General features: G+C 34.8%; 2 protein-coding genes across 2 annotated transcripts; one reads left to right on the forward strand and one right to left on the reverse strand.

Moving 5' to 3' along the window:
• The first annotated feature begins 1,120 nt into the window (after positions 1 to 1,120).
• LOC106883873 (zinc finger protein 845) lies at positions 1,121 to 6,833 on the forward strand. Its single transcript, XM_052966781.1, has 2 exons — positions 1,121 to 1,835; positions 2,851 to 6,833. Exon 2 carries the CDS (start codon positions 3,238 to 3,240, stop codon positions 4,570 to 4,572), a length of 1,335 nt encoding a protein of 444 aa, XP_052822741.1. The 5' UTR covers positions 1,121 to 1,835; positions 2,851 to 3,237; the 3' UTR covers positions 4,573 to 6,833.
• Positions 6,834 to 13,181: 6,348 nt separating this feature from the next.
• Positions 13,182 to 20,679, reverse strand: LOC106883881 (zinc finger protein 239). Its single transcript, XM_014935019.2, has 2 exons — positions 18,711 to 20,679; positions 13,182 to 16,653 (listed from the first exon to the last, which is right to left on the reverse strand). Exon 2 carries the CDS (start codon positions 16,280 to 16,282, stop codon positions 15,383 to 15,385), a length of 900 nt encoding a protein of 299 aa, XP_014790505.1. The 5' UTR covers positions 16,283 to 16,653; positions 18,711 to 20,679; the 3' UTR covers positions 13,182 to 15,382.
• Positions 20,680 to 22,176: the final 1,497 nt, after the last annotated feature.

Here is a 22,176-nt window from a genome sequence, read left to right on the forward strand (position 1 = left end):
TTGGTGATGTCATCAATTCCCAGTGCGAACAGAGCAGGCCCAAGTGGGTCGCCCTGTTGGACACCTGAGGTGGAGGTGATGATTGGGTCACCAAAAGAGAGATAGGAGGGTTCCCGATAAGCCTGCTATGCAAGGCGGTAGAGTTGTGGGACCTTCTCTCTTACTGAGCTGAGGATGGCATCACGGCTGATGGAGTTGAAGGCGTTCTTAAGGTCAAGTTTGAGGATCTGTGGCACTCAAGACGCTTGGTGGGTTTGGACCACTAACTGAGATTCCTGTCTTCAGTGGCAACTTACCTTGCAGAGGTAACTGGTGAGACTCATGAGGGCAATTGGTTGTTCCAGCGCATCAGCCTCACCATCACCCGCAGCAATGCTGCAAGCGTGCTGGCGTGTCTCAATAGCCATTAAAAAGGTTTCCCAGCACCCCCAACTTTTCAACCCAAGGTGGTGAATTGTATTTTTTTTTTTTTCTCTTTCCTCATTTTTTCTTTCTCTCTTTTTATCTTTTTAATTTTATCAATTGTGTTCTCTGCTTTGTCAAGTTTTCTAGTTTGATTTTGTAAAACGATAAACACTGTGACGGCAATAAAAGTCGATGTTATTAAACATGCCAATCTGTTATACACCCACCCCGTTCACAGGAAACACAAATTTAAGGGATAGAATGTTGTGAGGAATATGATGATTAGGACAGTGTATTAAATAAATAGATGTGACAACAGAAGATGAGAAATACTTGAAAAAATTGGAATTTTGACAAATTTAAGAAGAGCGATAAACTGGTAACAGTTAGAAGTACAAAAATAAACGTCTAGAATCAGAAAAAGAATAAAAAATAAAATAAAATAATAAGGATAAAGGGATTTATATATACTTTTCGTATATTAATATATTTGGTTTGCTTTTGAAGTGCATAAATATTTTTGGGTCTTGTATTTAAATTTTCAACTCCAATGAACTTAAACAACATTTTAAAAAGTGAAACTAATGCCTTCGAATGCAAACAAAATATAGTAACATATTTCAATCGCAAATGAAATATATTGATTATACGAAAATGTGTACGTAACCCTTAACAGTTTCCAATCAGGATATGTGTCGATTACAATGATGTTATCAATAATCGGAAATGTACAAAAACAACTTGGCTCTTCTGAATGGCCGAAACGAATAAGTTGATACCTAAACTCGAGGTTATTACGGAGTATATAGATTACTGTATTCTTTTCTTAATACGATCGTTTAAATAACAAGCATTGTTGGAAATAACCCATTTTTATTGAGGGAAAAAAAACAGTAACTCAGTTCGAAAAATAAACAGAAAGGCGATTGTTTATTTGAACGTCATAAATTTTTTTCAAAAGAATGGTACGAGAGAGGAAACATTTGAGTGTTACATCTTTGAATTTTAGTGCAGCAGTGAAATAAATGACAGCTTATTTTCGAAATTTATCTTGACTGTCAGATGTCATTACATCTTGTAATATATATAGAACTGAAATTAGGATAGGTATGCATAACTATTCATAAATTTCTCCTCTGAAATCTTTCAAATAAGTATTCGTATTTTAATTTAATTTTCGGAATTAGTTACTTTTTTGTAAACAGGAAATATGTTCAGCAGCGCTGCTTTTATAGTTAACTTAACGATGGGGTTACTAAATAAAAACAATAATCTTTAACAATAACCTACATTGAAGTATCTACATATTCGTTTCGACCATTTATGAGAGCCAAGTTATTTTTGTATATTCTCTATTACTGCTCGTTTCATTTGATTAGACTTTTGACTACTTCACTACATCTCATTGTTTCACCTAACTACATTACTATGTAAGTATCATTAATATATTTTAGATATTTCTCAAAATTGTTCTTTTGTATTTACATTTTTATTTTATTTACATTCCTGCTCTTTGTCAAAATCTGTTTTGCTTTATCAATTTTCTTCTCTAATTTCTCCCTTCGTAGTTAACCTGATTTTCAGTAATAATTTTACTCTTATTCTACGTTTTTATTCTGTTATTACATCAACGACGTTTGTTTTTAACTGTCCACTCATTTTCATAAACATACATCAGACATATTATGTTACTATATTTTGTAAGAAATAAAGCGGAGTGGTTTGTGTACTTGGTTTATCAATTGTTGGCAGCAAAGATTCTGAACTATTACGAGATTTAAAGAATGTTTCAACAGAAATGATTTTCAGTTTTAATGAATATTTTGATATTCTTTTAAGTTGGTGGAATTTTAAACAACGTTTGGGCTATTTTCTATTTTATAGTGCGATTCGACCGGAAGTAAAATTTGGCAACAGCAGTTTAAAAAGTGAAAAATTAAAAACAACTTTGAAATGCATATAGTTTATGAGACATAACATACAAATACGTAATTTACATCTCTGTCTCTCATCCATATACAAATATAAACAATAAAGATATCACTTGTGTGCGTGTGTATAAAGCCATTCTAACTGAACTTTTAATAAATATTCGTGTTAATTTGAAAGCATAGTTTTTATCATGTGTATTTTGGTTTTAGAATAGATATCCTGCATATCGTAAGAGACCCTAAAACAGTATTGCAGAAGTAAATCTACTCGGTGTAGATATGTACTTCTGAGAAAGATGACAATTTTTACGTTTTAGTAATGTTCTGCAAAGCTTCATATAGTTACTAGTCTTTTCTGAGCATTTTAATTCTAAAATCCACATTCATTTCTACTATATCTTTATATCGGTGTGTATTTTCACTATATATTCTGATTCTCTTTGGTTGTTTTAATGTTCAGTTTTTCTTCTGTCCAATAATCATGTAACCCCTTTTTGTTTGTCTTATATTTCAGGTTATCAGATGATAATGAGAAAGATACTTCATTGAAGAATATCAACGTAATTATCAACTTTACATGACTAAAAATAACTTTATCAAGCTAATGTCTGCCCGTTTTTATAAGTTGAATTAAAGTGAAGTATTTGTTTGATTGCAATTATATGCAAGAGTTGCCACACAAATGTTAACTGGAAGATTTACCCTGAAGCTTTAACTGTCTTATTTGAAAGGACTTTGATATCTGGATATATCTTAACTGAAACTAATGATCCTTAGCTGCTGATTATTAAGCACAAGATACCATCTTAATAAATCAATTTGAAGGTCTTTCTGAAGAAACAAAATATCAGCTGATTTTTAACGAAGGCCATCATACAGGAAAATATAGATTAAGAAAATTATGGATGAGAAAACAGAGTCTAAAAATGATGATTCATCAAATGAGACACATGAAAATACAGAAGTGAATTTGTATGCTTGTGATATATGTGGGAAGTTATTCACTACAAGTAATTTATTATCTTCCCATAAATGTATTCACACAGGTAAAAAACAGTATCACTGTGATGTTTGTGGCAGGGCATTCTCTCAGAGTGGCAGTTTAAATTCCCACAGGCGTACTCACACGGGAGAAAAACCATATCACTGTGATGTATGTGGTAAAAATTTTACTCGGAAGGATAATTTAACTACCCACAGACGTATTCACACAGGGGAGAAGCCATACCATTGTAATGAGTGCGGTAAGGCATTTTCTGAGCTTGGTAATTTAGTTTGCCATAGACGTATTCACACAGGAGAGAAACCATACCACTGTGATGTCTGTGGTAAAGGATTTGCTGAACCTGGTAATTTAGTTACCCACAAACGTGTTCACACAGGAGAGAAACCATATCATTGTGATATCTGTGGTAAATCATATTCTGGACGTTCTAATTTATCTACCCACAAACGTATTCACACAGGAGTGAAGCCTTACAAATGTGATATCTGTGATGAAACATTTTCTTCAAGAGGTCGTTTGTCTTGCCATATACGCATTCACACAGGAGAACGTCCATACCATTGTGATATCTGTGATAAAACATTCTCTCAAAGTGGTCATTTCTCTCGACACAAACGTATTCACACAGGAGAGACCCCATATCACTGTGATATCTGTGGTAAAACATTCTCTGAAAGTGGTCATTTTTCTCGACACAAACGTATTCACACAGGAGAAAAACCATACCAATGCGATATCTGTAGTGAGACATTTTCTAGAAGTGATAATTTAACTCAACACAAACGTATTCACACAGACGAGAAACCATATCATTGTGATGTCTGTGGCAAAACATTCTCTGAGACTGGTAATTTAGCTTCCCACAAATGTATTCAGATAGGAAAGAAACCATACCACTGTGATAGCTGTGGTAAAACATTTTCTCGAAGTGCTGATTTGTCTACCCACAAACGTATTCATACAACAGAGAAAACATATGAATGTGATATCTGTGAGCAAACATTTTCTACAATGGGTCTTTTATCATGCCACTTGCGTATTCACACAGGATTTAAGCCATACCACTGTGATATCTGTGATAAAACATTCTCTCAAAGTGGTCATTTCTCTCGACACAAACGTATTCACACAGGAGAAAGGCCTTACCACTGTAATATATGTAGTGAAACATTTGCTAGAAGGGATAATTTAACTAAACACAAACGTATCCACACAGAAGAGAAACCTTAGCTATGGGATATCTGCTGTCAAATATTTTTCGTACAAGTAGAAATTTGTTTTATGAATTGGATTTTACCAATGCAACTTTTACTATTCATTATTCTATGCTGACAGTCTTTCTTTTATCATATTACATCTATTCTTTTCACTGAGTATTTAGCTAACCAAGCATTTCATTATTCTACAGTTTGCTATGCCTGCAGATCTAGAGCATCTGTAGTACAAGACCTCCTTTAGCATGTCAAGATTCCTACATCCTTGGTCAATCTTTCTTTGTACATCATATTAAACTTCTGCCTGTGTCTTACTGTCATTTCCTAATTTGTGCAGAGTGTTTTTACTTTTTGTTGTAAAAGCATTTTCAGAATAACAAATATAGTAATTTGTTTATAACTGAAAATATGTCTTCCAGTTATATCATGAGAAATATATCACTTGTTCTGTCTTAACACAAACTATCTTATTTGAGCTAACATTACTTATACTGACTTTACTAAAAAAAAAAATCTCACCTATTTTACTAGATTCTGTCATTTACCTCTATTGTATTCTTTTTTCTGTACCTTTGTTATAATTGATGATACAGTACATTATGGAATAAATTACTCTGTACTATCTAATTAACTGTGTATCTAACAGAGCAACACTAAATCTTGATGCTATCTGTATCTCTGATAGACCTGGTACTTTTCTTACCTTTATCATTTTATTAGGCTTATTTCTAACACTGAGGCCAAACTTGATCTCTGGGCCATTTACTGATTCCACTTGGAGTAGTTTCTCATCATCCAACTCTTCTCTTTCAACTACCACACATAACATTTCCATTCCTCTTGTCACTGTTATTGAAAATAAGTACACCAGTATCCTCTCCATTGACATTCTGGCTTATATGAACAGATTAGGCATTTGGGCTGTTTTTATAAATTAGTGAGCAGTACAAAAAATGTTTCTATGGCCTTTAAGGTTTCAGTCTTATATCTCACCAATAATTGGTAAGAATGATATGGTTCCTGTTGTAGTCCAGTATTCGACAGAAATGTATGCATATGAGCAGAATTCCTCAAAGGGTGTATTTCTGGAGCAGAAGACGAGCAAAGTGCAAGATGTGACTTGTAACTTCCCCCAACCCCTCAAAATAGGTTGTTATATTTGTATTAGAAGAGGCAGAGAGAAGCAACTGCTCATTTGTGTTGTGTGTTGGTGAGTGAATCAGTGTTTTAGATGTGATCTAGGATGATTGTGTGTGTGTACAGCAGCGGTACATCAGAGTGGCTTTTACTTGAGCTCTGTGTAGGTCCTAAAGAAGAGTCCTAGTGTCTGTGATGCTAAATAAGCAAGATTGTTATGATTGATCATTAGAAATTATGATAGCACTTCGGACTTAAGTTTTTAGTTTTGCCTTGTTCATGATTAAATCAGAGATACTAAACTGTTCTTTTGATATATATAATGACTCTGTGTCATTGAATGCAAATGGGCTAGGTCCTACATAGCTGCAATCCTTAAGCTTCCGGGCATTGAATCTCCAAATAGTAATTTATTTCCAAATTTTCCTTGACTCCAATATGAAACTGCTAACCTTAACATACACTCCTCTCACTCTCTAGTAAGGACAAAATCAATCTCTACTTCATACTTAGCCGACAAGCATGTTGACTAGATGGCTTTCTGAAATTCGTGTTGCAAGTGTTAAGATAATGTGTATCAGAGAAATCTAGGCATTTTAATTGTTCTTTATTTCTTGTACCATTTTCATAACCTCTATATTACCTGTGTATCCTGACATGACCATTAAAATCACCCACTATAAAGATATTAATTCTTCAGTATCTTTAACAAGAACCTTATAAAACCTGTCCTTTTATCTTGTGATACAAAAGCAGAGATTGTAAATGTTTCAGTGTTGTAAAAGATTTACTTGAAATATTCATATTATGTTATAGGTATGTATGTTCTTGGAAGAAATGATATATGTGATATTTTCTTGAAATGTGAGCATAAACCAACATCCATATTATAACACAAAATGATATTTAAATAAAGGTTCAACAGAATTCCAGTAGATAGCAATGTACCTGCCAGAACTTTTGGAGAAGCTAATTCACGCAATTTGTGTAACTGTCACTATGAGAAAATATAGAAAATGAAATCTCAAAATAAAATAAAATGTTGTCATTATTTTGGGTTTTCTAAAGTATTTTTCATTTGTTTTAAACATTGTGTATTTATTGATGTTATGGTCAGCAATAAAATTCGTTTAAAGAGAATGTTTTTAGTAGTTAAATTTGCTTCTATATTTTGCTGAAGAAAATATTTTTCATTAGTGTACATTGAGTATATATGTACAACTATAGTTTATTAAGGAGAGACTTATTTCACATTCACAAGAAATTATATATTTATCATCAGTGCAACAATGTTTGAAGTACATCTTTTTCAAATTTATCTTTACCAACCTTGAAGCTTTAAGGTATGTTCCATTTGTTGATAAAGACTAAATACTGAATAATGTGAAATGATAATCTATGATGGTTACAACATAAAAGTTTAATGTGAGCTGGTGTCTTTTCATTTGAAACTGGTAATTGAAATAAATGTCCTTTAGAATGGAAATGAATGTTGTAAAAACATGTAAGAAGTTTGTTTCCCAACCACATGGTTGGTTTTGTCTCACTGCATGGCACATTCACTTTAGGCAAATTTCTACTATAGCCCTGAGCTAATCAAAGCTTTGAGAGTGGATTTGGTAGATGGAAACTAAAAGAAACCTGTCATTTATGTGTGTGTTACTGTCTCCTTGCCTTCACATTGCATTATAGGTATAAATGAGTGTCATTGTTATGGAAACAGTGTCCTTCATTACCAAACTTTTGTGAAGACGTATGGTCATGGGCAAATATTACCTTGGAAACACTTAAGGGTTGGCAACAGGAAGGGCATCCAACTGTAGAAAATATGACCCATACAGGTATGAAAAAATGTGTTAAAATGATGATAATTGTGGTCATCAAAATGTGTTATTAACTTATTTATATAGTATTAATGAAAATAATCACTGAAACAACTGGAAGTGTGGCTGTACAGAAAGAAGTCACAGACAAAGCATAAAGTATCAATATATTTGTTAATGATGAGTAAATCTTTAATATTTACATTAAAAAAATTATTTTAGACCATAACATCTATAAATTTACTTGCAATTACATAAAAAATAGCCAATGTCAAAGAAGAGCACTTCCAGACCTTGCAATTTCTTGAATGGACCACAAAGATTCATCCTCTTCTATCTTCTGTCAGCTTCATCTTCTCATACCACCACAAATCATACAGGCAATCTGATTTACAAATAGCATCCCACTATTCTCCAGAAACTGCTTCACAGGAACTCTAGTCCTACATTAATCACCTGGCTCCAAAACAAAAGGAACTAATACCCATCAAATCTATTGTCATCTGATGAGCCAAGTGAGTCTCTACTCAACCATCCTGCATAGAAACCAAGTTTTCCTCAAATAATACCCTATCATCTTATAATAGGACACATTGGATAATGTGATCCTGGGCTCCCTATACCTAGGAAAAAAGACCAGGTGACCACAACTGGAACACCTTTGATGAAATGTCTGCTCAATCAGGATTGATACTGGGTTAAACAACAGTAATTCATTCCCTTCTTTCAATCAACACTAGAAAAGTAAAAGTTATATACAATACCTCCACTACATTCCCAGCATACATCAAAGACAGTAGATAAAGCAACTACAGAGGTCATATTTGTCCAATAGAAACAAATGACAATCATGATGTATGAATAATGCATTAAACCCATCATGAACTCTGTTAGTCTTGCTTCGGAGCCATCTCTCTACAATAAATACAACAGATGTGTGAATTATATATAATTGTAAATAATTCACATAGACAACGAAGCGAAAATTCTAAAATTGAAAGATCCCTGGACATGTGAGGAGTACAGTTGCCACAACTACTTTTAAGTCTCCCAATCCACACCTCTGAATGAAAATACCATCAGTATAGTCCAAACAACCTTTATATCAGATTCAGAATTCATCCAAAGCTAGGACCATATGCCATACACCCCCTACACAATTCAGGCTCACAACAAATAAATTCACTGCAACATAAATTTCTTTTCCTCAACAGGCCCAGCTCTATTTAACGTTATCCCAAAAGAAATCAAAGAAAAAGATTGCATCACTTTCAAATGAAACCTGAACAAATTTCTTCAAGGGACACCACACTACACCAGCTACTTATACCTGGATATATCTCAGTCAACAACAGCTCCCTACTTGAATGAGCCATATCACAAAACTGAACTTAAAAATGACTTAACAGATCCTATCAGGTGATGCTGTTAAGTTAGACATGGCCTGGTTCAGTATTTAGCCAAAACATATCTAAATTATATAAGTTAAACAACTTTCAAACAACAAGACATATAACACATCAGATCACTACAAAAATATCTTCCTTACTCAACTTAGACAAGCACAAAATAATTACCTGTAACAATAATAACTTCATTGGCCTCATACATAATGCTGGAATGCACACTATCAACAATAAGTGTTGGAGAACTTGCTTCCTTATTGAGTGCACCTTGGCAGTCTTTGTTGTGGATACTATCAGAATCTATAGGCATAGAAATGAGCTGGACATTTGAAGAATACAGGTCTGAACTGTCACATTGCACCTCATATAATTCAGTACTACATATCAGATCATGCAGTATGATTCTTGGTAACTAGTCACATGATATAACTGTCACTTGTTATTGTTCAGTTGACTACGTGTGTCATGAGGTTACTTTGTCAATGGTGTTAACTATAATCAAAGGTGTTCTTTCTCATCTTAATGAAATTTTCAAGCAATTTCACTAACAGGCTAAGCAATCATATTGAGGCTACTTTGGTGGAACTGCATATTTATGCATGAGTTCTGGCAGCAGATAATCATGATGTTACCTGCAAAAGAAGTTATTGAATACATGGGATGGAGATGACAGTCCTATGTGTTTAGGATGAAAGCAATCTTTCATTAAATCATAAAATATCCAGAATGTTTATAGCTCTCCTGTGACACAATACAAATATCAAATTCAGAAATATAATCGTAACGTTAATAAAAGCTTTTTCAATGCGACTGATATTTTACCAGAATCTATCTACAACACTCATGTTACTTTTCTATATTAAAGTGACAGTTGTATTAGAATAAAGATGATATTAATGGAAAATTTGTCTTACCAATAGCCTTAGCTTGAGAGAAAAAACAAGAAAGATAGCTGGAAATAGAGATTTAAGGATTCATGAATCAAACTATACTCACGATTTGGGTTTGGCTTTCAATATCATGAGGTGAGTCTTCAATACTTATACCATTTCTTTCTAGCATTAAAAAATTCACTGCTTCAAGGCCCATGTCTTGTGATCATAAATCATTACAGTTTGTATACAAGCATCATACAGTCTACTCTTCACTCTGAAAATCTGTTACCAGCAGAGCTTCCTGAACTTCTTCCAGCTCATTCTTACTCCGATAACACCCACCCATCACTGCTAAGTATTTGTAGGTGTACAGTGTATCTTTATTTGACTGTCTGTGATCCTACTTCACCTCTTTTGCATCCATAGTTTATACAAAGTACACTGCATGGAATTTCTACCTATATTTCTTCTGCATATCAAACATGGCCATTTCCCTGATTCTAGTAGTGCCATGTATTCTTTCTTATTAAAACTTTAATCTTTGTTAAATTTATTTCATGCCCCTCAATTTCAGATTTTGCTCAATGCCTGGAATTTTTTTGCTGCTCCCTTTTAACCAGTCTTTTATGGCCCTGCTTGCATCATGTATCATCCACAAATCTAGTCAGTACCCCTCAGTAGATTGTTTTGTAGAAACTTCCAGTTAATCACTATCCTTCCTACATCTGTCATAAGTATCCACTACAATGTCTCTGAATCTGTGACCAACTAAACGTTTTTTCAGTTTTTGTATCTTCCTTCTCCTAATGGCCTTTTTCCTCCGTGTCTGTCTAGTTCTCACACAGATGTTGCTAATTTATGTTGAATGGAACATTCTTCAGCGGGGAAAGGATTAGTATTAACATCTGCCTATTTTCTCTCCTGGAGGAGATAAAATCTATCTGGTCAGTGAGTTCATGTGATTGGTAAGTGATCAAGTGGCTGGCTGGTTTTCTGAAGTTTGTATAGGAGATAGATTATCAACTATCTCCAGAAGCCTTGATTCTTCATTTCCTGTACTATACCCACCCATAACCTCTATGTATACCAAAGAACCATCATGGGGTTGCCTAACATGTCCATTAAAATCAGCAGCTATGATAATGATGTCACTATCATTTGTTGTTGAGGTAGTTAACAGGAAATCCCTATAAAATTAATTCTATTCATACACCAATCCTGTTTGTGACACATATACAACAATAACTGTCATAGTTGTTTTGTCTATGACTAAATTAATTATTCTGGGGATGTATTCTATCTGAATTTCTGAGATAATGAGCTATCATTATTACTTGCAAACATTTGAATTTGTGTCACAGTTAAAATGTTTCAGTTTTTGTACATTCCAGTTCATGCCCCTATGTCTCTTAGTCTTTCAAATGCTGTAGGTGCTAATGAGGTCTATCTTTATGTATTTCTGATTTGTTTGCTACAACACTCAAGAATTACAGATTCTATAGGCCATGAAAATAAATGTGAAGTGCAAGATTTTGTTATGTACAAGGAACTTATCACATGGGTATAGAATGTATGCATATAGGATGGTCTCTTCCATTATTTTGATGTATGAGTATCTGGCTGTCCAATCAAATGGGTAATTTACTTGTAGAATAAACAAGTAGCTAAGTATTCCAGACACATGTCCTTCTCATAATTCACATGTGGAATCAACGTAACACTTTGTGATAAAGCTGGACTTTTGAATTATAAGTACAATCCAAAAGGCTTCTACAGACTCCATCTACAAAATTGATTCACAAGGCTTGGGTCAATCCTAGGCTATGGTAAAGGTACTTGCTCATCATGCCATGCAGTAAGCTTGGACTCAGGACCTCATGGTTTTGTGTGAATACATGTATTTGCTAAATTTTTTAAACAACTACTCAATACTGATGTAGAATGCAAGTATTTATTTATAGCACTGAGGAAACTCTGTTGCTGGTTTTCATACATATCTTTAGTCTTATCCAATGGAACAAAAATGTTCTTAGAATTTTTAAGTACATGTGTGACTCTGTGGTAAGAAGCTTGATTCCCAAACACATGGTTCCAGGCTCAGTCCCAGTGTGTGGCACCTTGGGCAAGTATATTCTACTATAGCCTTGCGCTGACCAAAGCCTTGTGAGTGGATTTGGTAGACGGAAACTGAAAGAAGCTCGTGTATATGTATATATCTATGTGTGTGTGTGTCTTTGTTTGTCCACACACCATCACAGTTTGACAACCAGTGTTGGTTTGTTTACGTCCCCATAACTTAGCAGTTCAGCAAAAGATATTGATAGAATAAATACTAGGCGTAAGAAATAAGTCCTGGGGTTAATTTGTTCAGCTAAAAACCCTTCAAGGCGGAGCTTCAGCATGGCCACAGTCAAATGACTGAAACAAGTAAAAGAATATTGTTCTTAATTTTTCATTGCAACTCTTTTTTTAATAACCTCTTTATTAAGCCGAAAAGATGAGCTAATAGTTAGTTCAATAATTTGATGCAAGGGAGAAATTTACAGGAACTAAAACTATATTTATCTATCAGAGATAGTTGATGCTGTCATTATTGAAAAATAGTACCTTCTGTTTCCTGGATGAGATATTTCAAATACATTTTATTTATCAGGGTAGCTATATTTTTCTTTGAAAATTTTGTGTTATTTCCTGGTTTAGTTGGCTGCCAAGATGATCCAACAATTCATGAAGCAGTATAATAAATTAAAAACAAAACTACATGAATGTGTATACAATTAAGCATAATAGTACTCAACATGATGTAGAGGTGACTAAGAAATCTTCCAAGTTGTCAATTATAGTCTCCTGATAAAAGCATCAACAAAGTTGTTTTAGATTGACTATTCTACCCTATTACCATCATTGTTCTCTCAACATTCATTTTCTTCTATGCTTGTATAGGTGGGACAGAATTTGTTGAGGCAGATTTCCTTCAAGATGCTCTTTCTGTCACTGATCCTTACCTGTTTCCAAGTAAGGCAATGTTTTCCCATGGCCAGGCATGCTTTCAAAGAATATTGAAAATGAACAACACTCATTTACAACTGTCATGCAATGTCAAGACAAGGAACACATACATGATTATACATGACAGGCTTCTTTCAGTTTCCAACTGCCAAAACCCTTTATGATGAGTCAGTTAGGGGCCATAGTATAAGACACTTGCCTAAAATGCTTTAAAGATGGACTGAACCTGAAACCACATGATTGGGAAGCAAACTTTTTAATCATACAGCCATGCTTATCACAAAAATTAAAACCAAATCTTAAAAGAATAAAATAAAAAAAAAACAAACACCATTATTTATTTTTATGTTTTATTATGATTTTTTTTTGTTCATGCCAAATCATAAATATAACACTACTGGCATTTTCCTCAGGCCATCTGATGGCAGAAATGGTAAAACAGAGCAACAGCTCAAGAGATTTCAGCTTTAAATAAATTTTATCCTAATCTGCATGACCTTACCATATCATCATCATTTAACATCTGTTGTTCATGCTGGCATGGTTTGACCAGGGCTGGCAAGCTGGAAGGCTGCACCAGACACCAGTCTGATTTGGCATGGTTTTCTACGGCTGGATGCCCTTCTTAATGTCAACCACCCTGAGAGTGTAATGGGTACTTTTACATGCCACTGGCACAAGTGCTAGTTGTGTGACACTAGTATCTGCCACGTCTATGTTTCCACTTAACTTGATGGGTTTTCTTCTCAAACATGGCATAATGTCAAAAGTCTTGGTCATTAGCTCCGTGAAGCCCAACACTTGAAAGGTGCTTTTCACATGCCACTAGCATTGGCTACAATGCATCCATGAGGCCCAATACTTGAAAGGTGCTTGTTAAATGAAACCAGAATTGGCCATGACTATGATTTCATATGGCTTGACAGGTCTTCTCAAGGATGGTATATCTGTGAGGCTCAACATTTGAAGATCATGCTTCACTGCCTCATCCCATGTCTTCCTGGGTCTACCTCTAGCACAGGTTCCCTCCACAGTCAGAGTTAGACACTTCTTTACACAGCTGTCCTTGTCCATATGCATCACATGACCATACCAGTGCAGCTGTCTCTCTTGCACTCCACATTTGATGCCTCTTATGCCCAGCTTTTCTCTCAAGACACTTATACTGTCATATATGCACATCCAGTGAAGCATACTAGCTTCATTTCTTTCAAGCCTATGCATATCCTTGGCTGTCACAGCCCATGTTTCACTGCTGTGTAGCATAGCTGTTTGTGCACAGGCATCATACAGTCTGCCTTTCACTCTGAGGGAGAGGCACTTTGTTGCCAACAGAGGCAGGATCTCTGAATTTTGCCCAGCCTATTCTTATTCTCACAGCATCCATCTCTGCAACTGACTTGGTCACTTAGATAACGGAAGCTATCTACTACCTCTAGCTTACCCCGCTGGCAGTTGGTGGAGTGTATTATAAAATATTTTTCATATTTTATGTTCTGTCCATGACAACCTCAACATCCTTCTGTATATCCACATTCCTAATGCTTCAATGATGTTAGTGGTTACTTTAGTTTATGTCCATATTCTTGTTCCTCATAGGCAAGTTAACCACAGATTGCATTCTAAATCAGCAAAATTATAATACTTGATGTTTTCCTACATATTTTCCAACACTGTCATTCTCATTGTATTTCATCATCCAGATGTTGCATGTAACCTAGTTCTTTATTGCAAACAATTCCAAAATCAAAGTACTAGGAGTATGAAATATCAGTAACATCCAGGAAGAGGCTTGCTCCATAAAAGAAGTAAGCATGAATTTGATAGCTGGCAGAAAGAAAGGTGCAGAAAGGCTATAAAAGTAGGGTATTCAGATGGTTGCAAACATGATTTATGGGATATTATATACATTGTCAGTATACAATAATAGACAATAAAACACTGATGATGACAATTGTGTTAAAATCTACATCATCAAATATATGGTGATTTGTAGAAAATATTTGATCACAGATATACAGGCACAAACATGGTTGTATGGTTAAGAAGTTTGCTTTGAAACCATGCAATTTAGTGTCCGTTTCCATATCATGGGCATTGTTAACTCATGCCTTGTGGGTGAAATTTGGGAGATGGAAACTATACTCAAGAAGACCCATCTGCCACAGCAGAATTGATACCAGTACTGGTATCATGTTAAAAGCACTGGGCTGGTATCGTATAAAAAGAACCCAGTAAGCTCTGTGCATGTGCAGTGGTTGGTGTTAGGAAAGGCATCCAGTCATAGAAACCATGCCAGAACAGACAATGGAGCCTGATGCAGCCCCTGGCCTTATCAGCCCTGGTCAAACCATCCAACCCATGCTAGCATGGAAAACTGATGTTAAATGATGATGATTATGATATATATATGAGCATACATGTGTGTATTAATGTGTTGTTTGAAGTACTAGAAGAACATAATATTACCTTATTAGGAAACAGGTGAAGACTGGTGACAGGCAAAGCATATAACTCAGGTTTCATCTGACCTATGCAAACATGGATAAGTGGATGTAATGACAATGACTACATAGCTATGATTTTTCTCTTGTATGAATATGTTTGTGTCGAGAGAAGAGACCACTTTGAGAGAATCTTTTACCACAAACATCACAATGGTAAGGACGTTCTCCTGTGTGAATACGTTTGTGTTTAGAGAAATGACCACTTTGAGAAAAATTTTTATCACAGATATCACAATGATATGGATGTTCCCCTGTATGTATACGTATGTGGCCAGACAAATGACCCTTTGTAGAGAATGTTTCATCACAAATATCACATTGGAATGGTCTTTCTCCTGTGTGTATACGTATATGAGAAACTAAATTACTAGGCACAGAAAATGTTTTACTACAAATGCCGCAGTGGTATGGTTTTTCTCCTGTATGAATACGTTTGTGGGAAACTAAATGACCAGTTTCAGAGAATGCTTTACCACATGTACCACAATGGTAAGGTTTTTCTCCTGTGTGGATAGATAAACGACCCTTTTGAGAGAAATTTTTACCACATACATCACAATGGTATGGTTTTTCTCCTGTGTGAATACGTTTGTGCTGAGAGAAATGATCCCGTCTAGAAAATGATTTATCACAAATATCACAGTAGTATGGCCTTTCTCCAGTGTGAATACGTACATGGTCAGATAAACGACCCTTTCTACAAAATGTTTCATCACAGACATCACATTGGTATGGTTTCTTTCCTGTATAAATCCTCTTGTGGGAATTTAAACTGTCACTGGTCGAGAAGTTTTTATGACATATATCACAGTGATGCTGTTTTTTACCAGAGTGAACACATTTATGGGAAGATGATAAATTACTTGTCAATAACTTCCCACATACTTCACAAGGCTGTGATTTCACTTCTGTATTTTCTTGTGTTTCATCAGACAACTCAGTATTTTCAGGTTCTGCTTTCTCTTCCATAACTTTATCAATCAATAGTTTCCATGTCTGATAGTCTTTGTTAAAGTCTAATTATGTTTCAGCTCTTAAGAAGGAACTTCCACATGGATGTATTTGAATAGAATTTTGCAATTATAATGAGCATCCAAACAACAAAATTGGATTAACGGGGTGTGAAAGGTCTTACTCAAAGGTTATTTGAAATGTCATTTTAATCTTCCAGTAATTGTACAAATTTTTGCAAATAATCTCAACCCCAAGGAAATATTTCACATTATTTCAACCAAAAATTGCAAGAACAAGCTGACATTAGTTATTTTTAGTCTTTAAAAGTGGATAAAAATGTTGATAATTTGCAGTAAAATACTTCAATCTGAGTGTCATCTGATAACCTGTAATGAAAGATAACATAAGACAAATGGTACAATGAAAGCAAAAACATGAAAATTATAAGAATAAAGATATTTGATTACAGGTATTGAAATTGAGAACACTCATATAGAGTAAGAACATATTTACACTGAAAAGACACTGATGAGAAATGTAATGAGAATGGATAAAAGGGACCCTGATGCAGGTTTTGGAATTTAGACCATCCAAAACCTGCTGGTGCTACATCAAGCTTTGTAGAACATTCTAAAATTATATTTTCCACATGATTCAAGTAAACAAGAATACATAACTATGCCTTAATGAATGAAAAGTAAGAGGAGAGTATGTACGGTCAGAGTTTTCTATGGTCAGATGCCCTTCCTGTTCTGGTTTCTAAGCAAGGTAAAAACATCCCAGTTTTTTGAACAACAAACAGCCCAAATAGGTGGAAACAAACAACACCATAAGAATAATTTTTTTTAATAAAGACTGTGCAACACAAGATGTCTGAACATGCTTTCATAATGTATCTGCAAGCAAATGACACTACCAGCAAAGCCATTGTTCACACATGTGAAGATGAGCAAAATATAAACTCTCTTTCTCTCACACATGAGAAACTTCTTTCAGTTTCCATCAACCAAATCCACTCATAAAGCTTTAGCTATCCTGAGACCATAGAAGACACTTGCCCAAGATGCCATGCAATGAGACTGAACCCAGAACCACATGGTTGTTGAGAAGCAAACTTCTTAACCACACAGCCATGTATCTGTAATATACATACACATGCATACACACACATATATACACACACACAGACAGTGAAATTTAAACTTGCATAACAAATAACTATTATCTAGAGGTCTATATGTTTTCCTGTGTCTAGAGAGAAGTCACAAGGAGGATTCTTATTAAAATTCATGAATCATTTGGTGGGAATCTGCAACTGGGCATGGAACAGTGCTATAAAACACAAAAGTTTCTACATATTAGTCAAATTGCCAATACAATAGACCCCTAGAAAGAAATATACAGATCAACAATCTTTACACCTAACCACATCCTCTTGTGAACATCAAAGCACAAGATAAACAAATATATATACTAACAACACCATGACATGCTTCATTAATAACCTCCACCTTCCAAATACAAACAAGAAATACCCTAAATAACATTAACAAGTAAATAAACTGACTGACCAGTTAAAACATATCAGCTACTTACACTATTTTGTGAATACTTACAAATTCCATTACAAAAAAGTTGGCACATCCAATTACTGGACTTAACTTTAAACTCTGACTTATACATTGCCATAGCAAAAGATTAAATTCAATATAACTAAAACTGATGACCAAAAAAGTTTCTTCTACCTACCCACTTCCTTTCTGTGAACCACTAAAAAAACAATTCCATAACCTGAAGCTGACACACCTAAATATACACACCTGTTTACAAAGTTCTACATGCACAAATAAATTCTGAACAATAACATAACCACAAATTTAATCAATAAAGAATTTCTCTATAACACCTCTTCATCACAGCCTACCCTACAAGCTTATTGCCATTCAACTGAACCCCACAAACTCCAGTAAAATTTTATCTCAACAGAGCCAATATAAAACCAAGATTATCTTGATGCATCACAATCTGACGATGGCTTCGACGTCATTGTCAATACTATTCTTGTTAAAAAATAATTTGTACTCTACAAAATTGTGGACTAACCCTTCAGGTTGATATAAAACTGATTTTATTATAACTGAACATAAAAACAAGCATTAACTTTTAACAAAAAACAAACATATAACTTAACAAACTAATCCGATAAGCAGTTACTGTTATTATGTTGACTGACCATTGTAATTTTCAAAACTGACTTCAGTTTCCTCCTTTTTTTTTGCATTAAGTTCTGAACATATAAAAAGAAACAATACTTTACAACGATTGGACTCGTGTTATTACTAGTTTTCCCTTGATGACCAACAAAAACGGTCATAAATTTCAAATATGTTTTCATCAACAAAAATATCACTTCAAGGCTTTCTAACTGGCTTCTATATATTACCGTAATGGGGGGATTGAGCACAGGCGTTTTGATGAGGCTGCTTTGGTAATGAACGATTTGATACAGAAGGCAGACACACGTACACACAAACATATACACACAGATGCAAACACGCACTCACACACTAAATGTAGTGAAATTGAAATGTGATGGTTTCAACAGAGAGTCACCTCCCTTTTACATGCCGAGGACGGTAAACAAAAAATTATTAAAAAGAAAAAAATGATAATATTAATATATTAAGAAATATAGCTTTATTTAGTTTTTCCGTAATTATGATAATTCATATATGTTTTTAGTGGTTCAAGATCTGGAAAAATACTCTCAGTGTCAAAAAGGGGCCTTGTGTAGATTCAACAATGCCAAAACGCCCGTTAACCCTCTTATTGTCTTCTAGGATTTGTTTGAACCTATAGCCACCACCAGCTATCCAAAGTCATAGGGAAAGTGTTCTTAAAACATCATAGCCCTATATAAAAATATACGCAAGTATATATGTACTGAACGTAATCATAGTGCTCATCATCATCACCAACTACTATTACTACTACTACTACTGATAGTCTACTACTAGTATTGCATTTTCCGTTTGAAGCTCTTGTTAAAATTGTCTGCAAGCCTTGATTTGATGATTTATCACGAGTTGCATGTTAAAATAGAAATTTGATCAGAATAATAAACTGGTAAATAAAACAACGAAATAAATATATACTGTGAATACCCTAGTATAGTAAAACTTTAAACAACAAACATTTGTACAACACTGCATATGCTTTATACACACTTTTGTATACACCTGAGCACTGTATGCAATATTTTCATTATTATAATATCTAATTATATTTAATTTAATAATAAGGATCTGACAAATTAACACTTTCTTATGTAATAAAGGTATTGGAAAAGATTTATATAACTTTTTAAAATCAACAACCTGTTTCTGTAGCAATTTAAACTGTGAAGATATACAATGGGGAAATAGGAAAACATATCTTACATGTGTATACAGTTATTTGACTACACTCTCGGAGTGGTTGGTGTTAGGAAGGGCATACACCTGTAGAAACTCTGCCAGATCAGATTGGAGCCTGGTGCAGCCTTCTGGCTTGCCAGTCCTCAGTCAAATCATCCAACCCATGCTAGCATGGAAAGCGGACGTTAAACGATGATGATGATGATGATGTATACAGTTATGCATAAACTAAAGTGTCAGTGTTGTTTTGCACTAACCATTACTACTTCCATATTCCTTTTAACTTTTCTTTGCTTTAATTTGAAATAGAAAGAGAGGGAAGTGCTCATAATCTTTGCTGGCCTAGGTGCATTGTGCAGTTGATGTTCAACTGAACATTGCAGAAACAGCATACTTGAGGTGGGAGAGTCAGAAGACTGTAGTTCTATGAAGGAAAGACTAAGCAATTTGTAATTTACTCTGAAGACAAAAAAAAAGCGTTTGTGTGTGTTGTGTCTAAATTTTCCTGATATATTCCATGGCATGCAGACTCTGCAATGTACTATACATAAGCAAAGTGGGTTGCCATTATGGTTGTTTTGCTGGTTATGTTTCCTAGAAGCTTGTTAGTAGCCACTGACATTTATCATGGCTAAAGTAGTGTAGTTAGTGTTATGGTCTCCAGTCACAACCAAATTAAACTAAAACCTAAATCATGAAATGATGCTAAATATGCTGGACAATTATACCACCATTTCTTTAATATTTGCAAATTCCATTCCAGCCTGGACTCCATCCACTAGCATTCAAACTACATGTGCTGCTCCTCTCCATGCTAACCTCTTACACTTTATTTACAGCCCATTTCTGCTGCTCAGGCTATGCTTAGTATTCGAACTTTGACTCTGAAAGGTGATCTTTGCATATATGTAAAATTCATCAATAAGGATTTTCAATTACTCTGGCTCAAATCTTCTTTCCACATTCCTCTCTATCAATATTTAATTCAGTTGTAATTCTTTTTGTTTTGATATTTTGTTCAGAATGTAATAGATTATTCTTTTATATTTTCATAATAGTGTTAAAAAGTAAACTGGTAAGATACATAGCAAAATCCATATAAACAAATTCATTTATTTTAAAATATATTATTTGCAAAAATATTTTATCACAAATTTTACAAAGCTATAGTAAAATAGCTTTGTATTTTACTATGGTAAAATACAAAGTTTCTATCCTGTGTGGATATGTGCATGTCGAGTTAGTGCATAATTTCTAGAAAATGTTTTACTACAGAAAACACAGGTATGGTCTTTCACTTGTATGGATATGTTTATGTTGAGAGAAATGTCCTCTTTGAGAGAATGCTTTGCCACAAATATCACAGTAGTATAGCTTTTCTCTTGTGTGAATATGTATGTAGTAAGACAAATGACTCACTGTAAAAAATGCTTCATCAGAAATAACACATTGGTAAGGTTTTTCTCCTGTGTGAATACATTCATGGGTGGTATTTGATAGAGAGTAACTTTTCACATAGAGTAAGTTGTTTGTGTGTGTGTGTGTGAGTGTGTGAGTGTGTGTGTGTGCATATAAACGCACACATATACATACATACATGTCAGTATATCTGATATCTGAGATATATAATCAAGAAAACAGATAAACTGGTGCCATCAAACAAAAATAGTGTGGTATTCACTCCAACTGGGTTGCACATAAGCTCCCTAATTATATTATCATTAATGTAGTAAAACAGTGATTAATCCATTGGAAACCAATTGTAACTAAGGAAGCTATTCACAAAGGGAGATGTCAAATAGATGAGCATTCTAAGAAAATGCATCACAACAGTTTTTCTCATGAATGCATCCATTTATTTCTAGACAAGTCATTACTCTCAGAGAATATTTCATTACAAATATCACAGTGATATCTTGTGTGGCTGTTCACTTCTCTTATAAACACTTTTATACAAATAACAAAATCATATGCTTTCATTTCAGTGAAAGTTTATATTCATCATCATCATCGTTTAACGTACGCTTTCCATGCTAGCATGGGTTGGACGATTTGACTGAGGACTGGCAGAGTTTCCTAATGCCAACCACTCCGAGAGTGTAGTGGGTGCTTTTACGTGCCACCGGCACGAAGGCCAGTCAGGAGATACTGGCAACGGCCATGCCCGAAATGGTGTATTTTACGTGCCACCTGCACAGGAGCCAGTCCAGCGGTACTGGCAATGAACTCGCTCGAATGTCTTTTCACGTGCCAGGAGGGCGACGTTGGTAACAATCACGCTCAAATGGTGCTATTTACGTGCCCCCGGCACGGAAACCAGACAGCTGGTGCTCTGGCAACAATCACGCTCGGACGGTGCTCTTAGTGATCTACTGGTACAGGTGCCATCATGATTTCGCTTTTGCTTGCCCCAACAGGTCTTCACAAGCCGAGTTTAGTGTTGAATGAAGAGACGTTGGCATGGGTGCCAGTCTACAGATTTAGTTCGATTTC

The sequence above is a fragment of the Octopus bimaculoides genome, chromosome 1 (genome assembly GCF_001194135.2).
Source record: "Octopus bimaculoides isolate UCB-OBI-ISO-001 chromosome 1, ASM119413v2, whole genome shotgun sequence".
NCBI lineage: Eukaryota > Metazoa > Mollusca > Cephalopoda > Octopoda > Octopodidae > Octopus > Octopus bimaculoides.